General features: G+C 50.4%; 1 protein-coding gene across 1 annotated transcript; it reads left to right on the forward strand.

Moving 5' to 3' along the window:
* Nucleotides 1–2,612: 2,612 nt before the first annotated feature.
* On the forward strand, nt 2,613–20,360 carry LOC119104195 (synaptotagmin-1). Its single transcript, XM_037227865.1, has 10 exons — nt 2,613–2,754; nt 5,486–6,042; nt 6,618–6,791; nt 14,530–14,627; nt 16,509–16,583; nt 16,812–16,992; nt 17,325–17,609; nt 18,493–18,607; nt 19,234–19,413; nt 19,793–20,360. Exons 2-10 carry the CDS (start codon nt 5,956–5,958, stop codon nt 19,921–19,923), a joined length of 1,326 nt encoding a protein of 441 aa, XP_037083760.1. The 5' UTR covers nt 2,613–2,754; nt 5,486–5,955; the 3' UTR covers nt 19,924–20,360.
* Nucleotides 20,361–20,370: the final 10 nt, after the last annotated feature.

Raw genomic sequence — 20,370 nt, forward strand, 5'->3', positions numbered from 1 at the left:
AACCAATAAATTTAGGCAGGCAAACCAGTGCAGGTGTACCCGCGTTGCTGGTTTGGACAAGACTCGAAGCCCGTGATCGTGGAAACGCAACTTTTTCGTTGTGGTCGAGGCAATATAACGGTAATTACTCGGACCTTTGTGAATATCGATGGGCCGAATTTCAAAAGATGTTAAACTACCGTCCATCACCTGAACGGCGAAGGCGCCACGCCATGGCTTCGAAAAGTCAGCTAGATCCGGTACACGTACACGCCGTGTACCGAATATTACGCAATGGTACAATTTGTCGTGCGCCTGGTGCGAGGAGTCATTTCGAGTCACTTAACACAAAACATAAGTTTGTTTGCAATTTAGTTGAGCATCAACGTAAAAAGGAAATGCATCCGTTCCGTCCGAACTCCAGATACCAGATGGTAGAAGCAGACGGCTACAGAACTTAAACATATGTACTGCACAGATCCATGCTGGAACAAGTCTCTCCGACTTTAAAGATGCGTGAGTTGGTGCAGGATTCATTTGTCACAGGCACGCAATTCCGCGGAACGTCTCGATCTGGCGGACCTTAAATGAGTACACACTGGTTGCACTACGTACTTACCCCATCAGTTCCATAAAATCATATATTTTTCATATCTACTTGTTGAGGATAGTTTCGTGAACGTGACGGCTTTATATAGCAACAATTACGTTGTACAAAGAATGAAGGCAAATGCATTCTCATCCAAGAAAAGGTACTCCAAGTACGCTAGTGACGCTGCCAAATAATATTTTACTGTCAAAGTCACAAGTGGTGAGTGCTGCTACTTTAACAAGCAGCGTGCCAAAATATTTCACAACATAAGCCGAGCTACATTTTGACTCGGCAATGTTCTAATGACAACGTAGCTCTGGCGAGCCTCAGCCTTCTCACTTCTCACTTCTCACTACCGTGGTGGCAAAGACAGCCTGACGTTTTAACACGCGGCGTGCGATTGCGAAACATCTGATAAAAATAAACAAAAGCGGGAAAACTGTTAGCGGAGCGTGTCACTCTTATTTCCCTTATCTCCCTCCCCTTATCGCATTTCCAGTGCATTGGTGTACGTATGAGTAAGTTTCGTTGAGAAAATAATAAAAGAACGCGTAAAATTAGTGGTTGTTTTTCAAGCAAGAAGTTTCAGCGTGCTTTCCTCACGGCTTAGTTTTTTCGGCCAAACGTTTGGAGCCGTGTACCCCTTTCCACCGCGGAATCCTCCCTATATTTCTGCATGTGACGGTACTCCTGCGCGTGATTTACGACGACTTCCCGCCACATGTAACGTAAATAAATTGGTTGGCTTGCAATGCTGGCTCAAGTTCACGTGTTTGCCACCCACGCGCCGCCCCCGGCGGACAAGCGCGTTTGACAGCTCAGAGGAGGCAGGGGAGTGACAGGATGCCGCGGTCTACGCTATGTGACGTGACATGTGACGTGGCGGTGATGTGACGTGTGACGTGACGTGTGACGTGACGAGAAACCAGAAATGCGCATGCATTCGGCGGGTGATTATTAGCTGGGATGAAGCAACGCTCGTTGTCATGTGTCAGTTTTGTTGTTATGGATTGCTGTGGTACGGGGAAAGGATTACACGTTCATTGAGTCATCGACAAACGTAAATTTAATGAGAAAGTTAGTGATAAATTTAATGAGATGAGATGATGATGATGAAGAGATGATGGGATGATGAGAACGTTAGCCACTCAACTTACGCGTTTCTGTTTCGTTTTTTCGACCCCTCAGGCGTATCAAATGTAGTGGTTATAAGTTCTACTATCAAAATCACGCAATACGATGTTGAGACTATCACAAGCCCTTTTACGTTAGCATTATTAGACAGGGACCTAGCCTGGCAGCGAATTTGAAAAGAACGAAAACTGGCATAAGTAGGGTCAATATCCATGGTTCGCCGCCCCGGCTATCAAAACAGCAGCGGGGTGTTTTCATCATCATTTACTCATTCGTTGTTCCAAATTTTACGATTGCGTTACTGCATGATGATAATGCATGGCCATGAATGCGGTACTGTATGTCTCTGGGAAACCAGAGGCACGTGGTGTGGCGACACTGAAAAGGCTCGACGATGCCAAAAAGGCCGCAGGGGATCATTCTGCCTTTTACTGCTTGAACAGGAGGGGCGGGGGGGGGGAACACCTCCGGACCCCTGGATCCGCCCATGCCACAGGTGATGGCCCAAGTGGAGCGACGTAAGGCGTTTTTTTCCATTTGCATGTGGGAGGAACATCTCCACAATGTGTTTTGCTTTGAGAGCGCGTGTTTGCATTCTGCTGACGCTTCTTGAACAAAAGAAAATAACAACCAAAAAACATCACGAGTACCACTTTTCATCAGTTTTACCTATTCCGAAGACTCAAGTCTCAGCCCTGCCCCACGCTACGTCGTGCCCTTGACCGGAAATATCACCTCCGCCCTTGAGACCACACGTGCGCACCGCACCCCGCCCCTCCCGCCATTGCCGCGAACACCCGCGTCGTCTCGGCGTGACGTCAGAACTATGACGTCACGTCAGTCCGGTGCCGCGCCGCCGGCTGCCTCGCAGCCTCAGGCGACAGTAGAAGGCCGGGGGGCTCGCAGGCGCGGGGCGTGTGACGGGGCGCCGCCGGTGGTGCGAGCGTGACTCTCTGCTTCTGCGCCGGGCCTCTTCGGTGCTGCAGTGTGTCGCCGCTTCGATGGGGTGGTTCGGAACCGGTGGTGCTCATCCCAGCTGACATCTGAAGGTGAGCGCGATTTGTTTCGTCCGCTGAAACCTGGACGGGTTATGCCCTGAATGGTGGCTTTCACCCTCTTTCTCTAAATTTCATCTGGTTGCGGAGAACGTCTACAGGAATAAAACCGATAGTTGCGGAGAATATTTGTGAGATTATTCCCGACAGTTTTGGTTAGAGCAAATTAATGGAAGTGTGTAAATCGTGACCAGCCACGTCCCGTATCGTGGCGTGTGCAACTGCAATCGGCAAATGAGTGGAAACTTGTAGTCAGCATTGGAAATCGCTCTCGAAAAGTAGTGGTCCGTTGTCAAGGGACCCAGTTCAGCATAATCCCCTCCCCATCATTTAGACATATGTGGCGAATCACACAATGTTGAGAGGCCTTTTGTTCACCAAGAGCAACAAGCGAAACCTGCAGTGAAAACGAGTATGCACACCAGGAGGTGGTAGGAACTACAAGGGTGAACAGGTGAAATAATCGTGACGAGTCTCAAAGTTTTCATCGATGGCCTGTTAAGTATGGAGCGAATTCAGCCACAGCTCAGACAATGCTTTCATAATTTTAAGAATTCTTGAGACTGCTGGGATGTTATCGGCCCACTGGGGTGTCATATCACAAGTAGTTTTAAAGATTTTCTGGTTTTATGCCCTGAGTTTACGACTTGCAAATGCAAAATTCCGCAAGAACATTGCCAATGAAAAAGAAGGCACACAACCAAGAAGTCAAACTCATACTGCGCATTGAGGATTAGCATTCCATCAGTTATCTGGGCAAAAGCTACGAGTCTGTTTTCTACCCGGGTCAACAGCTCGCTAATCATTTTCTGTCTGGGTTGGGGTCACAATTTCGCCATGTCGGCAGAAACTGTCCTGTGATAAGCATGCGTATTTTTAAACTATAAACGGCTGAAGAATGGGGCGAAATCCGGACCCAGCTTTCGACAATGCGGGGGCGTTGCAACACGTGACTAGCTAAGTCAGACAGAGAAAGGAGAGGACACTCGCATCCAATTTGTTATGTCACTCATCACATCCATCATATGGACAAGGTGTGGCCTGAGCTATATATCTGATCACGCACGATCCTGTGCAAACCGTGGATCTGCTCGTTTTGCAGGAAATGTCTGTTAGATTGCACATACCAGAGCAGACGTAGGCGTTGAACAAACTGCACGGTTTACGTGAATGTAATACATTCACGTAAACATTTGTAAATGTAATACATTAGTACAAATTTTTCTACAAATAAGTAACCCTCTGTAGCACTGTCCGACCATTCTGACCGACGCAGCACCAGGGGCGGCGCAGCAGGGGGTGGGGGTGGGGGGGGGGGGGGGGCAACATCATTGTTTTGCTCCCTCAACTTTTTGAGGTGCCCCTTTTCCGAAACTTAAGGTTCTGTAGTCACCCGTAGATTGCCAAAATTAAGATCAAGGTTCCCTTTAACTGACCTGAAGTTTGAAAAATCGGCCTCAGAAAATCGCTTTCAGTTTGAAGAGACCATTTTCTGGATCATGGCACGACCTTCATGAATATAGTACCTCATAATCTAGATCAGGAGGCCCAATTTTGTGTTAAGGAGGCCCTATTGCTGGCTCGGGATGCCCCCGTTACGAACCAGCAGTCCCCTATTTTGGGTTAGGATACGCCCTTCATATTAAGGAGGTCCCTTTTTTGGAACGAGAAGTCTCTTTCATGTATTGGATCGTGGTACCCTGCTCTTGGATAACGAGACTCCTTGCTCGATGGAAGCCCTCCTTTATGAATCGGACGCTCCTGCTCTGGATTAAGATGCTCATCTGTGCATCATGCGGCCCTTTTCTGAGGGAGGTGTTCACGTTTAAGGGTAACGAGGCCTTTTCTGGATAATCAGAACGGCTCTATTCTGGGTGTTCACTTTTGACGTTTATTTGCATGTATCTGTCGCATGTAACGATTTGAGAAGACAAACGTCCCGGTATCTCTCCCCATCCAATACCACACTGCCCGGCAGGTCCCCTTGAGAGGCAAACCCATTTTGTCCATGAGGCCACTGGAAAATCCCCCCCCCCCCCATACTGGGACAATAGCGCCGCTCCCGCCCAGCACTGTCGGCAACTAGCTGGGAAGCGCACAATGTTATCTTTTTTAAAGACAGCCTCGAGCACATCTTGCCTAAATCAAGAAAACTATGCGATGGAAACCTGCACGGCCATACGCGCAGCAACTGCAACCAGCATGCACACAATCGAGTTACTAAGGCATCCAATGCTAATTTCAAGGAATTAGTGTTAGATATTTCCCCGTCGCACTTCCCTGTCCGGTATGGCAGCTGTCGGCAGTGATCCTTGGTGAACTGGACTCCAATGAGCACATCAACTGTGGACATATTTACGTAATTGGAGAGATCACTCATTGACCATGATGAAAAGCAGACATCGCCAGAATGGCAAAGCACTTAAGAAAAGCTGGTGCGTACGAAATTGGTTGTTTCGTACGTTGTATGTTGTGCGGCGTACGTTAGCACTTATGCGGCGGAAGTTAGTACTCATACGGCGTGAAAGTATTGCCTTATTTACGACATAGACCGTTTCATGTGTTCATCGTGACCTGGAAGAGCACGTATTAACCTTGAACCCCACAGGACTGATAACGCGTATGCTGTCCTCGTGCACTCCCCCTCCGTCCCTCTCCCCTCGGCCCGGTGCATATCCTGGTGTCATCTCTCGTGATTAATGACTGTCAATGCTGGGTGTTGCAGGTCATTCCCCTCGACTGGCAGCTGCCGTCCGTCAGGAACAAAGCGTCCGTCGTCGCCTTGGCAACAACCCCGGAACGATCCCGATGTAGGCTTGTCCTCGCTAGAGTCACTTTGGAAGAACTGCTGGTGGGCTGTTCGAACACGCCGGGCGATAATTTGAACAGGAGTTCTCGACAACCGACTCGGCGACAAGCCGGTGTCATATTTTGTTGCATGGTCTTCGGTGGCGGCGCTGGCCGCGACGTGCTCTGCAGCATCCCTGAAAACTGTAGCGTTCGACGCGAGCGGACTTGAGAACCCTCAGGCCGAGCGCAATATTCGCTGCCAGGCCATCTCCCGCACACTTGTTCGACCTCGGTTGAGGTCAAACAACCAGCCGCCTCGAGTTACCTGTGATTGGCTGCGAGTGAAGTCGCGTGACCGCCCTCGGTGACCTTCGGTGATCCCGTGGCGTGATCAGCCACGCCGCAATGGCTGCCGGCGGATGCCCCAACTGCACAGTGACGTCGGGTGACGTCACAGTACAGGCAGCGCCCAACGCAAACTCCGACGCACAGGTGAGTGACGTCATACCGCGATCTGGCCGTCCCATGTATTTCTTCGTCCGTCCCATATTTCTTCGAATCAGGGATGTGGCGTGAATATTTTTGGAGGTCGTGTGGCTGTGCAACTTCTCGTTTGTGTCGATGGCGATGCATAACAATTGTTTCAACATTATTTGCGATTACTGCTGAGCGTTCGATCATTTCAGGAACGTTATCGATTTTTCATCTCGCACGCATCTTTGGGTTTGGGAGTAGCCCAAGCGATCTACTTTTTTAAGAAACATCCTTGGTGGTGGCTGCTAACAAGCAACGCCAGCTGAGCATTCCTATGTGAGGTTGTACTGCAGTGGCTGCCTGCTTCCTGGGTGATGCGGTTTGGCCAGGTCACGTCAGGCCAAACCGCATCACGTCAGGTCAGTCACGTCAGGTCAGGTCACGTCGGCCAGGTCACGTCACGTCTCTGTCATTCTTTCATGTTCTCTGTATCGTCCACTCACGGAAACTACCCATCGACGTAATATCACCCCCCTGACGCACCACGTCCCCAAACTTATCAAAGTTCCTGAATCTGCGCTTCTGCTGCGCAGGTGGCGCTGCTGGTAATCCTGCCGACGGTGGCAGTCTCCGCCGGCTGCTGCCTGCTGGTCGCGCTGCTGCTGTGGCTGCGGCACCGCCAGCGCCGGGACAAGGAGCGGCAGCCGCTGAAGCAGCAGATAACCGCTGTCCGGCCCGATCATCCGGTGGCGTTCGTGCTCCCCACGGTGGGTCGCAGTCGAGACTCGTGGGTCCGGCGTGCGTGCCTGCGCTGGGCAGGGTCCAAGTGGGTGGGGAGGGGGCAGTGCTAAGGCTCATACGACGTTCTTAAAGGTCGTTTTGACGTCATCAGCCCGATGGTAAGTGTTTAGTAAAGATGCTACTTTTTGGTTTGGAATGCCTGCACCCGTCCCACGCCCAAATTGGAAAGCCCGCACCCACCCCGCAAGGCAGGCGCCCTGAAAAAGGTGCCACAAGGTGTCCCACCTGCCTGCCAACCGTATTTTTCATTCAGGTACACATGCTCAATCTTAAGATATCATAAGCTGAAAATAAGAAGATTTTAAACACTTTCAGACGTATTCATCCCTTCTTGTATATTGCTGTCGTGGCTTAGATTAAGAGACCTTCTGTTAATTCGAGGCACTTGTCCCTAGTTTGATCATATTACAATGGCCACCACAAGAATCTTCAAATCTTCAAATTTATTCTTACACCCGGTCTTTAATGGCCCAACATCTAGTGAGCCTGCTGAATTTTATTTAGTTGAAGACCTGAAACTGTAGTCGTGAAGATGCCCATGAGATTTTCTAAGATTGGTCCGGCGATCCTAGGCACTATTGTTAGGAGGATCGATGAAGGCGCATGTTCTACGTACGTGACTTGTATCCATCGTCCTGGAGACAAACATAAATGCATGTGTATGCATTGTTTGGATTGGTGAAGATCACGAGAGAATCTGAATTTGTTTTTCGACTTTGGATTTTGTCTCATTGCACAACGTTGGTTGTGTGATTTCTGGATCCGAACATCGTGGTCACGTCAAAGCTTTCGGAATGGATGGTTGAAGAGAAACATTCCTATAAGCAGTATCCGAGCTTGGGGTTGGCTGCATGCTTGATGGTGAAGTAGAGTTGTCTTGTTGCAAACTTTACAAATGTAGGCACTTTCGCAAGTTCGTGCCCATTGCGAACGATGCGAAAGTCAGCTTGCACATCCTACGTGTGCTCACTTCGCGACAATTTTCTGTCACTTCTCTTTTGTTTACTTCTTGTTCTCTTCTCTTTTGTTTGGATTGTAGTTGTTTTGCACTCGCAGGACCCTGTAGTCAGCGCTGTTCTGAAATTGATCGCACTGCGTGGCAGTTAGCATGTCGTTGACTGATGCGTTAGCTGGCTTATGATTTCATATATCATAATTCTCGTCATACGTTTTCAAACTCTGAAACGGATATGACATGGCATCGACAATACACTATGTGTTGATGAAGGCGAGATGTTCCATGTTTTTTTCTTCTTTTCAAGCGCTCCTCCCGTCATTTACCCGCCATTTTTCGTATTATGACCTGCTATTGCCCTGATAGCTACAGAAAACCGCCTATATCAGGCAGTTTGCTGTAGCTAAACTGCCTGAAGCTGTGACCAACGAATATTCCGCCCAAACTCCGTGCAAAAATAATTTGGCGGCGTTGCACCGACTCTCCGCTCCTAATCAATTATTCGTCACGTTACAATATTGAGGCCAACATGCGCTGCCGCCTTTCAAGTCAAGCAAATGCACCTGATCGCCTAGTAAAGGAAAACTGAGCCGGTAGGTGATCTTTGCAAGGCTCTTCGCGCCCACCACACATAAATCTGCATTCTAAATTGCGAAAGCGACCGCTCTGCCTAGTCGCAGTCACTGGCGCCCGCTTTGTTTGCGCGACCGCTGGGAAGCAGCTGTTTTCCGAATTCATGTCAAGTTGGCAGCCCTGACACGGTGACATTTAGTGCGCGAGGTAACGCGACTGTGCCCTCCCCCTCCCCCCCCCACACCTGTTCGCGATAGTGGGCTCGTCCAAATCAGCATCAACTTTGCGGTGATGGACAAGGAAAATTTTAAAAGGAGATTCGTTCTCGCTGCTTTTTGACTTGGTGCACCGCTGCTGCAGACGGCGATCGATGCTTGCCGGAAAGCTTCAGTTAAAGGGGAGTTGTCGGTGTGGTGGCAGCCGCTTATTTATTTTGCTTATTCTTCGCTTATTCTTCGTGGACGAAATGTTTTAGTGTTTGGATTGGTAGTAAGGAATACAGTCAAATCATAATATAAAATGATGCTAATAATAAGCAGTGTTGAAAATAATGATAATGTAAATAGAGATGGTGATCACAATGGTAATAATGCAGGGCAATAATAAAACCATGTCAATAAACGTCATAAACCATTAAAATGACTTAAGTTATGAAAGTAATGAAACAAATGAACTAGTGAGAAGTGCAGCAGTGGTAAAAGTATCACGCATGACAGGCGTTATGCGTCCGTGTGAGGGTAGCCTACCTCATACACCTGTATCGCACTTCATTTACCTGTGCCACGCCTCATCATACCCGCATAAGTAACGTAATATTGGTTGAGAGCCAACTTACGGTCGTTATACCTGGAAATCGTGCTCACAAACGCCTGACGTGAACGACTCGACAATTACAGTCTCCATGGTCTTTTACGCCGCATAGACAGTAGAACGGCAGGATTTGAATGGCGTTATTATGACGTCATGGATGCCTGGGTAAACTTAAAATAGTCTGGACGGAAAAGTCTGCGCGTCTTCGCAGGAGTGTAGCTCATAAGCTAGAGGATTTTAAGTTTCAGGAAGGGCACGGCTATGAACTGCACCCAGTTATCTTCCAGATGGCTATTCCAGTTCAAAACCCCAAACGAAATGTGGAACAATCCATTTAACGCAAACATTGAAACAAGCGTAGATACCTGCAGGTACGTAGCCAAGAGGAGGGCGCAAAGAATGGGGTCATTCTGTCTTCGTCCCTGAGCCAAAAAGGGGCTAGATACTGGGTGAATTCTCCAGAATTCGGTCAAAGTTCGCAAAGTTCGGAGAAACCTGGACATGCGGCCCCCTCGCCCCCTCAATAAAAATATGGCTACGTATCAGCTTCTAGATAGATCACCCAAACAGCAGATGCAGGTCAAGTTTGAAGCACACATGAGCGGCCAAAAGAGCTAGTTTTTATGTCTCTTCTCAAGTTTACCCATGCACGATATCCAGCTAACAATGCTTTTAAGGGTGACCAACAGCCTCGGCAAGGGATGTTACTGTTTAAGATCGGTTTGGGGCGAGAGCTAAGCCCGTGATGAATCCCTTAACCTGTCCCCAAAGCCTGATTTCTCCCCAAACTCGGGTGAATTTACACGAAAACGTCAAAGCTCTGATCATACCCCATCATACCTCATCGTGCCTCTTCATTCTTATTGATATCTTTTCAATTCTCGATACCTCTGATCTATGGCGTGTGAATGCTTGTTCTAGAACAACGGGTTGGTGCATTCAAATTCGTCGATCGCTCCTGTAGCTCAGGGCTCCATAGCTTATACGCCTTTAATTCAATGTCCCTGGCAAGGCTCCGAACCACACAGCCTTTCCCTGGATTAAGTCGTTGCAGCGCGCGGTGATGCCATGAGTCATAGGTCTTCCCTGACAGCAAACATGCGACAGTTGAAGGCATTGTGTACTGTGACGAGTTGTGTAAAGATAAGGCCGGCGGTGCTCGACGATTTCGTTTACTGCCTCGGACACGACGCTGCTCCGTGGTTCAGACCTCCACTTGTGCAAGATAGGACACCGTGTCGGGGTTGTGGTGTTTAACTTTGGTCTCCTTCCCATGGCGTGGCCTGCAAACACGCTTGAGAGAAGTGAAAATCACGCATCGACGCGAGCGACAAGTGTTTACAGTGCCGAATATTAAATGTATTTAACACGCATGTTGGAATGGTGGGCGAAAGCCACGCATCAAGCACAGCACGCGAGCGACGAGTGTTTACAATGTCGAATATTCCATGTCGTGAACACGCGCCCTGTAATTTTGTGCCAAAACAGCCACTTCACTGTTTTGTGTGAGTTTCGGCAAGAAAGCAATTGGCATGCAATGGCCATTGCAATCTCAATGGCAATGGTATGGCAAGGAATTTTTCCGTCTGTCAGTTCATTCAAACTGAGTGCTTTGTTTTTGGAAAATTTAGATTGATCATGAATGATATTTTGGAAATTATTGGTGTTTATAGACCAATACAGCCAGGAAAGGAAACTGGTAACAACACGGTAGAAGGCGGTGCGTAGAGAATGTCAGTACGACACATGGAATTAACAACATGAGCGCAATCTGTGCCAAAATTATTGTCTTCTTGTTTCGTCTATCGTAAATTTTCACCAACAACTTCGCCAAGTTGTTAGTGCTATATTTATACAGACATGACCTCCTTAGGTGACTTTAAAGTTTGGAATTTGGGGCAAAAGGCCAAAAATTATTCCAGACGAGATTGCCGCCGGTAGACAGCACGGGCAGTCATCAAAGTTAGTGGAACCTTTTGGTTTAATTTTCAATACTTAAACTCACCTTAGCAAAATATGTCTGCCAAAGTATTGTGCATATTGCGGCTCGGTGTATTTCATTCGAATCTCAGGCCGAAGTCACCATCATACCGTGCAATATCAACTAAGATGCTCGCTCTCCAAGAGCGTCTAATATGGACTTAAGGAGGAGATAAGTTATGACAGTGACACAGGCACTGTAAACTTGGCAAACTAAGGATGTTTGAGCTGATGTAACCCGTCGCAAGCCAATCTTACCTAATTGTCTGCGGCATCTATAACGTATTATCGTGACAAACACTGGGTTGTCCCGCACCGTTTCTCACTTTGTCCTTTTTACCGTTATGATTTATTGATTTTAGACCGTAATAAAGGTTTAGCGCACTGCGGTTCGGCATGCAATGTTAACGCCAGTCAATCTGCGTGACGGTAAAGGAGCCAACAATGTCTGAATTAGTTTACGGGGGTACCTTTCCGGATTTCAATTTCTGAAGTGCCCTTGTATAGCCTTCTATAGCCACAAACTAAAGCCCTCTTGCGCCATGTTTTTATCTCCCGTCTCCCCTTCCCGTCAGAGATGTGACAACGATGGGTCCTGCTCCAAGACGGGGATTAGAAGTGGGGGGTCAAATTGCTGCGGTTTTCCAACGGGTTCTCATCTGAGATTCATTCAAGACGAAACCCATTTCTTTCCGCATCTTACTGGCACGACCGCTCTATGTCGTTTCGTGTTTTCTTTGTTAAATTCTTAGGCAGTATTCCGTAGTTCGTAATGCAATATCGTGATACGGAACATGGTTTAGTTATATCGCATTGTCTGATTCCCACAAAGTAAGGCAGCATATGCCACTGCACGTGGTGGTGGAATCTGTCCTGAAATATAAACGCGATGGATGTACTCATCATATTAGAATCAATTACGAATATCTCACTGTTTTGGTAAGCGTTGTGCGTGACTTAACGTGAAGAGGACTCAGTCGAAGTTGTCAACCCACTGTGCCGACACGAGGGCATGCAGCTTCTTTTTAAAGCTGAAACCCTCCGAAATAACCCCCCCCCCCCCATGAATCCATAATAAGACGTCATGGCCAATAGCCACATGATTCAACATACTGAACCCTTATGTTGGTTCATCAATCCCTTAGCTTGACGCACCCAGTCTCTAACGTGATGCGAATATTCCTTCAGTGCACCCAACTGGAGACGTGTATGGACTTACGAAACTCCAGTTCTACAAAACTCCAGATCCAGCAATCAACCGGCAGATGGATATGTGGGGCGCACTGTGGCTGTGGGATGGGCAGCTTCTGGCACGTAGAAATGGGACGTAAACGGGGAACGGGGGGGGGGGGGAGCGGGGGGGGGGGGGCGACAAAGCCGAACCGGGTGACGGCTTTACCAGCGTTCATCATTATGCGAGGTGCCTACTAGCTCTGTGCATGACAGCAGCTTTTGCTAAAACCAAGTGACCCGTTTTGAGCAAGCTGAATGCGGGAATGTGATTTTGAAACGACGCGACCACGAATGCGTTGTATATTGTCGTTACGTGTATTTGTACCTATGTTGTCTGATGATGTTAGCAGGCTTAATGTAACGTTACGAAATTATATAGGAACCGTTCTTAACAGTTTTCCCTATGGTGCAAAACAAGTAACTCAGAGAATTTAACCATTACCTAACAGGCAAGTCAGTTCCAGATGTGTCACTTTCAGTTGTAAGGTGACCATCACGTTCAACCCCCAGAACCGTTCGCTTCACCTGCCGAAACCTTCTTTTGACCCATTCATCTGCTGGTTTGGCCAACCAGACAACGACGAGACCCCAGTCTGGCGCACAGATCCTTGGTGAACCTACTGATTCCCTCGCTCTCTGTATTGAACATCGGATCCATTTTCTGATCCCTGAATGTTTATTTTGACCCACTGATCCGCTAGCCCGATTCACTGGGCCTCCACTGGGTCACGGCACAGTCTGGCCTGACCGACTCGGCCCTCGCCGGGGCCCGGTGGCACCACCTCGCCCCCGCCCCCTCCTTCCCAGCCAGCTGGGCGCTATTGATTTCCCGGCTCAGAGAGAGAGAGAGCGAGAGAGGGGGAGGGGGCAACAGGTGCAGGGGCGGGGGACGGGGTAGCTCAAGTGCGCTGATGCCAAAGGCGGGGGTCAGACACGGCTCGCCGGGCAAGGGTGGGGACGTGCTGCCCCTGGATATGGTGAAAGGTTTCGTGGCGTGTGCCCCGTTCTGTCTGCAATGATGCCGTCACCGCGGCTACGTCGGGAGGATGGTGTGGCCCTGTCACTCCATGCAGGTGCATGGAGTGTGTGGAGTGCACAGGGTGTAAATCTGATGCCAACCCGGGATTTGATGCAAGGTGCCAGTACTTGCTCCGTCAGCAGTGACGGATATGCCACATTATTTACAGTAATATCGTTGTTTAACAGCTGTATAGGATCCACTGATATCTACTGAAGCAGCATTCGTTAAGGTAATGCATTCCTTGAAAGCAAAACTTTCTCGTTTTACGCCGATGTTAAAACACTGTTGCGTCATGAGCACGGTATTCGGAGCGTTTCCTTTTATGCTTTACTGCATTCGACTTTGCATGCTTCGCGCACTCGCATGCACTTTTGCATAGTGCGCGTTCTACCAGCCAACAGGACAAGGTTGAATATTTCGCATGACATTTTAATGACCTGGCGAAGTCTGCTCTTTTCTCAAAGCTCACATCCGCTGATGACCGCCGGCACCCCCACCAATGACGTAAACAGGGGAGGGGGGGGGGGGCTACTTGTGCCATGAGCCATAAGCCATGAGCTATGATCCACCCGCGGCATGGGTCATTGCAGACCCCTGGAGCTGGTGGGGCCCCCAGGGGCTCATGCATTTTTTGGTAGGTTCAGACTCGTACAATACGACTCCTAAAACATCAAAAACGAGTCCTCGCAGCATGCAAATAGAATCCCAATCTTAAAACGGTTCCCCGAATCCCAAAACAGGGCGTATTTACTCTTTAGGGACGAAATGGGACCTTCCTGGCTGAAAGTGTCCCCAATGCTCCGACCTTGCCCCCCCCCTTGAATGAAATCCTACCTGCGCCACTGGGCCCCACATCTCTTTACTGTTAATTATCTTCGCGCGATGAGCATAGCACTGCAACGTTTTCCTCATTTGAATGAGCCCGGATGTCGAGCTGGTTTTTGTTTTTTTTTTTTTTTGGATGACCGACAGAGAAACATCTTGCTCTGATTTGAGCACAATCTGATTTGAAAGACGCATATGGTCGAGATCCAGTATACCAGCGACGCCACCCCCGCCGCCTGAACGGCCTGTGTGACGTCACCGTGCCACATGTGACGTCACGATGACGTCATTGTGTTCTGTTCCGTAGGTGACCATCAGCGAGACGGGCAGCGAGCCGGTCAGTGACCTCTCGGCGCTGAGTCACTCGTCAAGCTCTTCGTCACTGGCGACCTTCCAGTCAAACAGGTGGGGTCCCTATCTGTGGGACGAACAGCTTCCTGGTCTGATAAGGTCCAGACTCAAGTCAAATAAGGTCCAGATCCCGGGCAAATAAGGTCAAAATCCAGATCATATATCGGACAGATCTGCATTCCTGTTCAGACCAGATGAGACCTAAATCCAGACACAGGATTAGGTCACAAGGTCAGATCCAGATCCAGGTCAGACAAGGTCCAGATCCGTTATCTACTGACCTGTGGCCGCCATCTGCACAGGTGACGCCACCGCTCTGAGTCTATGGCGGCCTTGTGATTCGCCCTCGACCGAATTCAGCCTTGCAACATAAAAGCTATCTTTACAACGGCATCGCACCATTGCACCACCACATTGCACCGTTATCCCATCCCGAATGGGCCAGACCACATTGCACCGTTGCACCGTTGCACCGTTGCACCGTTGCACCGTTGACACCACATCTGCACCGTTGCACCGTTGCACCGTTGCACCGTTGCACCGTTGACACCACATTGCACCGTTGCACCGTTGCACCGTTGCACCGTTGCACCGTTGACACCACATTGCACCGTTGCACCGTTGCACCGTTGCACCGTTGACACCACATTGCACCGTTGCACCGTTGCACCGTTGACACCACATTGCACCGTTGCACCGTTGCACCGTTGCACCGTTGCACCGTTGCACCGTTAACCCATCCCGCTGACGGCTGGGACGGGTCACGGCTGAAGGGTCCAGTAATGGTTCGCAAGCTGGGCAGCAAACTTCTCTCCATCTAGGTCCGTTTTTACGCCATGACCTAGCTGAGGCGCAGCATTGTAAACATGCCCCCAGGATTCGGTGCTGGGTCCGCCCCTGGGTTTGGTGTTTTTATCTAAGCCGCCTGCGCCAAAGCATCACATCTGCTGCCCCACATTTCGCGCTTGCATCAGTCAGGGTCGACGACGCTGGCCTGATTGTGCGCCCTTCCGTGTGTGTCCTTCTCTGCCGCTGATCTTGGGAGGGTTAAAGGTCACAGCGGGGTCGTGGTATCACCACGGGGGCGCCTCCTGGCTTGTGGCAGGACGTGACAGGCGTTGATAAGGTCGGACTTTTTACAGGAGTCAAGGTCATGTACAACGTTGTAACACGCATGGCAACCAGCGCCGGTGGCAAACTTGTCTGGCAGCCGTGCATCGCAGGCCGCCAGTTTCCAGCACAATTGTCGTCAGCGAAGCTGTTAAAGCAATTTATGAGAAATGGTTGAATTGAAAAAAATCGATGATAGCGATGTTGTCAGTGGCGAAACAACAGAAACAGCCTTTGTGTTTATGCTAAAATGTTAGAGCTAAATGTGCTAGCAACTGCAAACTACACAGTCTATTTAAAGTTGCTAAGAACTGCTGCTGGGAATGGCTATCCAGAGATTGGGTGTGGGAAACTTGGCTTACCAGTACGGACATCCAGCAATCTAGAGTGTAGGATGTACTGCACAACGTACTTGCTCATCTTGGCACAGCTAAAAGGAATCTTTTTGCACCGCCACATTATGCGCTCGACTTTTTGTCGTTGTTACGAGTTAACTTGAATCATTTTTTGGATTCACGACTGGGATCAAAGACGTCGCTCACAAATGTTTTGTGACCAGATTCAGTTTCTGTGTACCGTTCTTGTGACAAGGCGGTACTGAAGAGGTACCTAGTGTTGCTCTCGTGACGTCAGCCAAGCTCCAGATCTGGCTGTTGTGACGTCAGCCAAGCTACATATCTGGCTCCTGTGAAGTCAGCCAAGCTCCAGATCTGGCTCTTGTGACGTTAACCAAGCTGCAGATATGGCTCTTATGACGTCGGCCAGGCTTCACATCTGGCTCTTGTGACGTCAGCGCATTTACAGATCTTGCTCGATGTTCCGCAGGTCCTGGACGGGAGCCCGTCCCCGGCCGGTCTTTAATCCCGACACCATCAGTGCAGAGCTGTATGAGTACGCCAGGTCAGTGCTGTTGGCGGTGTGACTAGTGTCCGGCCCGCACGGTAGGCCGGAAGTGATGTCATATGCCATTTAGTGGCCGCTTAATGGCGCCACACGCTAACCTTTCTGTCAGTGATGCTCTTCCGTGCAGCTCAGTGACGTTTCGCTTGCACCATTCTAATAAGTGCCGACCAGGAAAGTCGCACAGCTCACTGCAGACCAGTGACGTCATGTGCTATTCCGCGGCAGCCCAGTGACGTCACCGGATACGACGTCCGAGTCGGAGGGCGGGGCCCGCTTCTCCAGCGGCGGCTCACTGGGATTCTGCCTGCGCTATGACGTCACCAGACAGCACTTGACCGTGCGGGTCGTGGGTGCGCGCCATCTACCGGCCAAAATACGCAAAGGGTCGGCAGACGCCTACGTGAAAGTGAGTGTTACTGAGGGTGGCCCGAGCAACGTTTTGTTCACACCTTTGTGCACGACAGGTTCACACACGATATATTATGGAATGACGGAGTAATGCGCTGTTTTGTTCAGAAAGATAGCGTCCCAGAAGACGAGGTTTTGCCTTGTTTCGATGCCATGAATTTAAGCACATCGAAGTTGTAAGAATGTGGCTCAACATGCACATATACGCCTCACAAGCAGCCGGACAAAACATACCTATGACCGCAGATTAAACCCCAACGGCACTGCGAGATCGCATGTCTCTGTTATCAATCGCAAATGCCGCCTCTGAACACAACGGCCTCCGCGCAGGTGTGCGTGCTTCCCGAGAAGAAGCAGAAATACACGACGCGTGTGGTGCGCAACACGCAGGACCCCACTTTCAACGAAGAGTTCGTGTTCGCGCTGCGGCGCGCGCACCTGGACCACAAGGCGCTGCGGCTCACGGTCTGCGACTACGACAAGTTCTCTCGTCGGCTGGTGCTGGGCCACGTAGTGTTCCCCCTCAGCAGGGCCAACATCAGCAGTCGGCTGACGGCGGACGTGGTGACGGGGGAGACCTGGCTGCAGCTGGAGGAGCGCCTCCCCGAGCAGGAGGTCAGCAGGCGGTGGGGGAGGGAAGGGAAGGGACAGTGTCAGAAGCTGTACGCCCAGGTGGCGGAGCACCTCCCCGAGCAGGAGATCAGTAGGCGGTGGGGGAGGTAAGGGCGGAGACAGGGTGTCAGAAGGCGTAGGGTAGGTAGAGGAGCGCCACCCGAGTAGAGAGCAGCAGACGGTGGGGGAGGGAAGGTTAGGGGTAGTAGAAGGTAAGTGGAGGAGCGCCTTTCCGAGCAGGTCAGCAGGCGGTGGAGGAGGGAAAGGTGAAAACAGGGTGTCAGAAGGCGTAGGGGTAGGTGGAGGGGCGCCTCCCGAGTAGAGAGCAGCAGGCGGTGGGGGAGGGAAGGTTAGGGTTAGTAGGAGGTGAGTGGAGGAGCGCCTCCCGAGCAGAAGGTCAATAGGCGGTGTGGAGGGTGGGTGGAGGAGCGCCTCCTGAGTAGAGAGCAGCAGGCGGTGGGGGAGGGAAGGTTAGGGTTAGTAGGAGGTGAGTGGAGGAGCGCCTCCCGAGCAGAAGGCCAATAGGCGGTGTGGAGGGACTGGTAGAGACAGGGTGTCAGAAGGCGTAGGGGTAGGTGGTGAACGTGATGAGGTGGGCAGACATGATGATGCGTTTGACTTATGTCATATTATCGCCTACGCCTCATATGTATACCACATATGCATTATCTCCCATATCAACTGTGCATGAGTCAGCAGAAAACTGTGGAATTGAAAGAAGCAGAGAGCGGGGAACAGCGGCACGATTACAGTCATAAAGTTTTATGACGTCAAGCCGGAGTACAAAAACACCTTTAAGACAGCTGAAATCCGAATAGTTGGCCCTAGTAACACATGCCCGGAATGTCCTCGCGCACTGGCTGACACGTGTTGTGCCGGTCGCCAGATGGACCACAACAAGGGCCAGGTCGAGGTGTCGCTCTGTTACGTGCCCGACGCCGAAATGATCTACGCAGAAGCGCTCCGAGCCAGGGATCTCCGGGTTCCGGAGAGAGATCTTGGTGGGTGAAGAGTGGTCCACGGAAAGTGTCGTTTGTTAGCGATGTTTTTTATCTGTAAGCATTTGCAAAGCCTCCTTTCGGCCTCGTCGAGGTTTTCCAAGGAAGTAAGCATGTCGTTGTGCAAGGAACATGACTTCGCAGACGGAACATGCTGTATAGACATAATAATGTTGGAAAGTCCCATTTCCGTATGGCAGCGGGCTCTGAAGGCGGCTGTGTTTTGCACACGACGTGCGACATGGCGTAGAAAACCCATAGCCCAACGTCGCTGTCAGGTCTTACATTTTGGCAGCGTTTCCATCAAAAATGACAGAAGTCACTTTTCTCATCCCTGTAACGATAAAATTAATCAACTTTCCCCAGCGGCCTCGCCTTACCAGTCATCGTTCCAACGCTTGTGCCTGTTTGTGCTTGTGCACTGGTTTGACTACCGCTGATTTCGATCTCCCTTGGTGCTTTGACTAATATATTTTTGTCTCCATCGCACCTTTTGCCTAGGGGACTTAAACAGTTTGAGCCTACTGGATGGCTCAAATCTGCAACATCAGAGGTCCAACTAGATCTCCGCCGTTGACCCCACTGCCTCTTCACTCAACAACGCGCCACGTGCAATCCTTCTGTTGCAGTGTCGCTGTTTGTCAAGCTGTCCTGGTACGAGAGGAAGCGCCTGACGCGGACGAAGAAGTCTCGGCCGTGTCGCCACACGCGCGACCCTGAGCTCAATGAGCGGCTGACGGTGCCTGTGCAGCGAAGCTTTTTGTCCGACGTGTGTCTCGTGGTCGCCGTCTGCGCGCGCAGCAAACTCGGTGAGCTGGGCGCGCTGGGAAGAGCTGAGAGTCACGGAGTGGGTCGGCGAGTGGCGGAAAGAGTTTCGATGTAGTGGGACGTCAGGAGTGTTGAAACCGCATTTGCGATAGTGGGAAGAGTTTAGGATAAGTGGGGAAGTCTGGAGTGTTGAGAATGTATTTGGAATAACGGGAAGAGTTTGAGATTAGCGTGGAAGCGTAGAGTGGTGGGAGCGGTGTTGGGTGATGGAAAGAGTTTGGGCCTGGTGGGAAGTCTGGGGTGGTGAGAACAATCAGTAATGGGGTGGAGACGAGCATGGGTATCCCAAACATCCCTTCCACGCAGTCAGCACGCTCAGTCACGTGCTGACCTGCGATCTGACCTTGGACCTTCCGACAGGGGTGCGGCATACCATCGGAAGGTCCTGCATTGGACCGATCTCGTACACAACCGGTACGGGACTCCAGCACTGGAACAACATGCTCCACTCCACCGGCAAAGCGGTGAAGATGTGGCATGATCTCAGTTGACCTCAGTAGACCTCAGTTTGCCCCAATTGGCAGTTGTCCATGTCGTAGAACTGCTTTGGAGTCACTCCAAGTGTCGCGGAGATGGAGTGTTGCATTGCACGCACTTTTCGCGTCGTAGATCATTGAGAGCTTCCAAGGCTCAACGGAAAGTGATCGAGTAGCATGTTGTTTGAAGACATTTTATGGTGCGGGTGGGAAAGAGTGACTTGCGTATGAGCCAAGTGATGTGTATCTTTCTGCCGAGTCAGTCACCGGGTGTAGACCCGGCTGTTGCCATGCATGAGAATGTGGTCGCGTTTAGAGGAACAGACAACCACGTTCTGCGAGTGCGCGTCATGGCACGCAACTTCGGTAGCTTGCGCTCATTTTTGTCTCCTAAGCGTCGGGCGCTTTGTGATAGCTTTCGTGCGACCATTTTTCCCAAGTCGGACAGGAAACTCCGGGGTC

The sequence above is a fragment of the Pollicipes pollicipes genome, unplaced genomic scaffold (genome assembly GCF_011947565.3).
Source record: "Pollicipes pollicipes isolate AB1234 unplaced genomic scaffold, Ppol_2.1 Scaffold_6052;HRSCAF=7182_pilon_pilon_pilon, whole genome shotgun sequence".
Taxonomy (NCBI): domain Eukaryota; kingdom Metazoa; phylum Arthropoda; class Thecostraca; order Pollicipedomorpha; family Pollicipedidae; genus Pollicipes; species Pollicipes pollicipes.

What these genes read in the sequence shown, in the direction of transcription:
- LOC119104195 (XM_037227865.1), top strand. Translation starts at nt 5,956, where the DNA reads ATGGCTGCCGGCGGATGCCCCAACTGCACAGTGACGTCGGGTGACGTC. An exon ending in GCGACCTTCCAGTCAAACAG is followed by an intron (nt 14,628 to 16,508) that starts GTGGGGTCCCTA and finishes GATGTTCCGCAG; the next exon opens with GTCCTGGACGGGAGCCCGTC. An exon ending in AGCGCCTCCCCGAGCAGGAG is followed by an intron (nt 17,610 to 18,492) that starts GTCAGCAGGCGG and finishes GCCGGTCGCCAG; the next exon opens with ATGGACCACAACAAGGGCCA.